At 39.5% G+C, this 3,396-nt stretch overlaps 1 protein-coding gene across 1 annotated transcript in view; it reads left to right on the forward strand.

Moving 5' to 3' along the window:
- aldh1a2 (aldehyde dehydrogenase 1 family, member A2) overlaps nt 1-3,396 on the forward strand; it is a 28,667-nt gene that overhangs the window by 11,879 nt on the left and 13,392 nt on the right. The window contains exons 5-6 of the mRNA XM_005741635.1: nt 1,328-1,389; nt 2,067-2,195. Coding sequence (XP_005741692.1) covers nt 1,328-1,389; nt 2,067-2,195 — 191 coding nt within the window. The remainder of the gene's footprint in view (nt 1-1,327; nt 1,390-2,066; nt 2,196-3,396) is intronic.

The following is a 3,396-nucleotide window of genomic DNA, read 5'->3' on the forward strand; positions in this document are numbered from 1 at the left end:
CATCTCTATTGACATCACCATTTATTAAATTTTTTAGTAAAACAAAACACTCTTTTTATTTCATTGTGTTCAGAGTTTTGCAGAAAGCTAAGCTTACATTCAGTGGGTGAAGGTAACAAATTGGTAATCAATCTAAACACATTAGAGCCAGCTGCCAGTGTTGCCCCTCTAAAGCAGCTGAATCTGAGGGTGGAAGAGAAGAAAGTTGGCTGTGTGTTTTAAAAGGAAGAAAAAAAAGAATGAGAGAGACTGAGAGGACATGGAAAACATCCTGATACCGCTGTATTGTCCCTCTCAAAGCTTCTCTTGTACGCTGCTGCCAAACCAACCACGGCGAGCGTTTTCCCAGGGCTTTGGTCTAAGCTTTATTCCACTTGTAGGCTTTCAGAGTAAATAAATAAGGGTATTCCTGTAGCCTGTATGATGTAAGTAATCATGTTTGTTCACCTGTTAGAATGAGGCGCAACACAGCTACCATGAGCTGCTCCTCTGCAGCTATTTGTCTTGCCTGTTATGCTGATACTGTGGTGTTAAATTTATATCAGAGACGGCATGAAATGAATGGGGAGTGTCATTATGTGCAGCACCTTTGGCAGTACAGTTTGGTATCATTTACACCGCCTGTGCCAAATTGAAATATAATTCATGTGCAGGCGTCATTCTTTCAAACAAGGCTTCAGATACTCGAGTTCCTCCAGAAAATGTCATGCCTACTGGGTTTATAGATTCATTCCACAAACAATAGCAGTTTTGCAAGATCCACACTGGAATACACGGACAAAAAAAAAGAAAAAGTTGAAATATGGGAATCTTACTGAAGTTTTGTATCTGTTGTCAACGTGATTGTTTGACTTGTCATCCCCCCACTGATCCTTCCAGTCCAAGTGCAACATTAAGCAATCATCAGCTGACCACTGTGGTAACAAATTTATACACACATTTCTCAATATGAATTGTTTTTCTGAAAAATGAACAAGCATGGCACACCCTCAGCAAGTACCTCCTTTTTACTCAAGTAATGCAAGAGGAATGAGCAAACCTTTCCAGCATAACACCCATCTCTATGACCTAAAACAGTTACACACATGCCTGTGCTGCTGGAGGAAACGTAATCTCTCACCAGGGTAAAGCAACAAGGAACAAGGAATGTGGATTCATTTGCAAATTAACATGTCGAGTCAACAACACCAGGGGAGTCAGGTGGTGACGTTTTTCATGTGTTTAGAGGGATTTTTTAGTATTTCCTATTAAGTGCTTATTTGTTAAAGTGTTAAAGCTAGGAATAAATAACCCAGTTCTCTCTTTGCTCATGTGTGTTCCTCTACAGATGGAGAGTATCTGACATTTACCAGATATGAGCCTATTGGAGTTTGTGGACAAATTGTCCCTGTGAGTATAACTTTTCTGAAAAGTGACATGCAAACATGACAGGGAAGTGTGAAGAAAAAATAAAAAAGATGGAGTTAGCTGCATCTAAAAGTACTGAATTACATTCAGAATTTTCCAGTAATTCCCTGTCAGCCACAGTTTTTAAATCTTACCGGTAATCCCCCACAACCACTCCAAACCCCACCCCCTCCAGTGTGCCGGTGGCTTTGAGGAAAAGGGAACAAGAAGTGAGAAGCAGAAGAATGAGCTAAGGGATTTAACAGAGTGTGTTTGAGGAAAGAAGAATGATGAGAAAGGAGGAAAAGATCAAGGAGAAAGAGACACTGTTGATTGTGCAAGAGTGCAGAAAGCGTGTGGTTCTGTGTTGAGCCCCATGGGCTCCTGTGCAAAGCAGAAATAACACAGGCCTGTGTGTTGAACAGTGATACGGGTCTATTGCACATGTGTTGCAATTTCCCGACTTTCTCAGAATACTGTGGGAAGAGAAAATACTGTACAAGTGCCGAGAACATTTTCTCACTTGACTATGTTTAGACAGAGTGAAAATGAGAGTGAGTGACTTAAGAGCGATGAGTTATTGAACTTGACTTGTGACCACCCAGTGTGTCAGATGCATGATGTCTTTTTCCGGTGTTTGTGTGTGTGTCTGTGTGCGTGCGCGTGCGTGTTGTACACAGTGGAACTTCCCTCTGATGATGACAGCATGGAAGCTGGGCCCAGCGCTCGCGTGTGGAAACACTGTCGTCCTGAAACCTGCTGAGGAGACGCCGCTCACCTGCCTCTACATGGCAGCTCTAATCAAGGAGGTAAATGACAGAGTCACTATGACGACGGCAAACATTTCGCATGCACAGTTTCAAGCATGAGTGCTGAACTAACTGAAACAGAATCACTTATAGATTTTATTTTGCCAAGGACACAGTGTTCACTTTGACTTTGGCCAACACTTTATTTAGACAGTTCAATGTTAATGTAACCAAAAGGCGATAAAAAACAGATGTTTAGCGAAGTGTCACATCGATTTGGTGCATCATCTCAGAGTCAGTGAAGTAGGACTTGGCCTTTATGTTATCTCCAGCCAATATAGAGCCAAAATGAAATGGTTAGTTTGCCTCAATTATGCAAATGAACTTTTTAATGGTCTAAAACATACAGATTTTAGTCTCTTAATACAACAATAAAATTTATTTAGGATGATAAAAATGAAACATTTAAAATCTTTCTTTATTTTAATGAAAAAAAAAAGCTCAGAATTAGCATCTGTCTGGTGGGAAATGCTGCAGAAACAGTAATAATGAGATTAATATTGTGAATATCTATTTTTGCTGAGCTTTCACGCTGCATTTAAAAACCTTCATGTTGGTCTCTGTCACATAATTAAGTGTCAGAAATACAAAATAATTATCTGATGCAGAACTAAACACATGTCTAGTGTCTCTAGTTTACTACCTCTGGTAGTTTAGTCAAAATAAAATCCAAATATTAATATTAATACAGCTAATTCAACTCAATTCAATATTCACTGTATGGACAAAAGTACTGGGTCAAACCTATTAATCTTTGAATTCCAATGTTTTCATCTACTGCCTTCACACACATTTGTAAAAGACTGGGTCGTTCTAAAGAACTCACTAAATTTGAACGTTTTGCTGTAATAGGATGCCACCTATGCAACAAGTCAGTTTGTGAAACTTCTACCCTCCTAGATATTACACGATCAACTGAAAGGGGAATTACTGCAATGCGGGAGGCTTTACTAAGAACAGCAACTCAGCCATGAAATCAAAGACCACATAAAGTTATAGAGCAGCAGCACCAAGTGCTAAGGGAAAATAGTCCCTGAATGTCAAATTACAAACAGCAAAACCTCCTTTTGCTTTAACATCAGCACAAAAACTTTGTGCCAGGAGCTGTGTCATCATTGTGTCATCAGTACTCGAGCAGCATTAACAATGTGTCTCACATCCTTCAGCAAGTATGGATGTGGTATATATATATATATATATA

This window comes from Pundamilia nyererei, unplaced genomic scaffold, assembly GCF_000239375.1.
Source record: "Pundamilia nyererei isolate P.nyererei 1_Seehausen unplaced genomic scaffold, PunNye1.0 scaffold00112, whole genome shotgun sequence".
NCBI classification, from domain to species: domain Eukaryota; kingdom Metazoa; phylum Chordata; class Actinopteri; order Cichliformes; family Cichlidae; genus Pundamilia; species Pundamilia nyererei.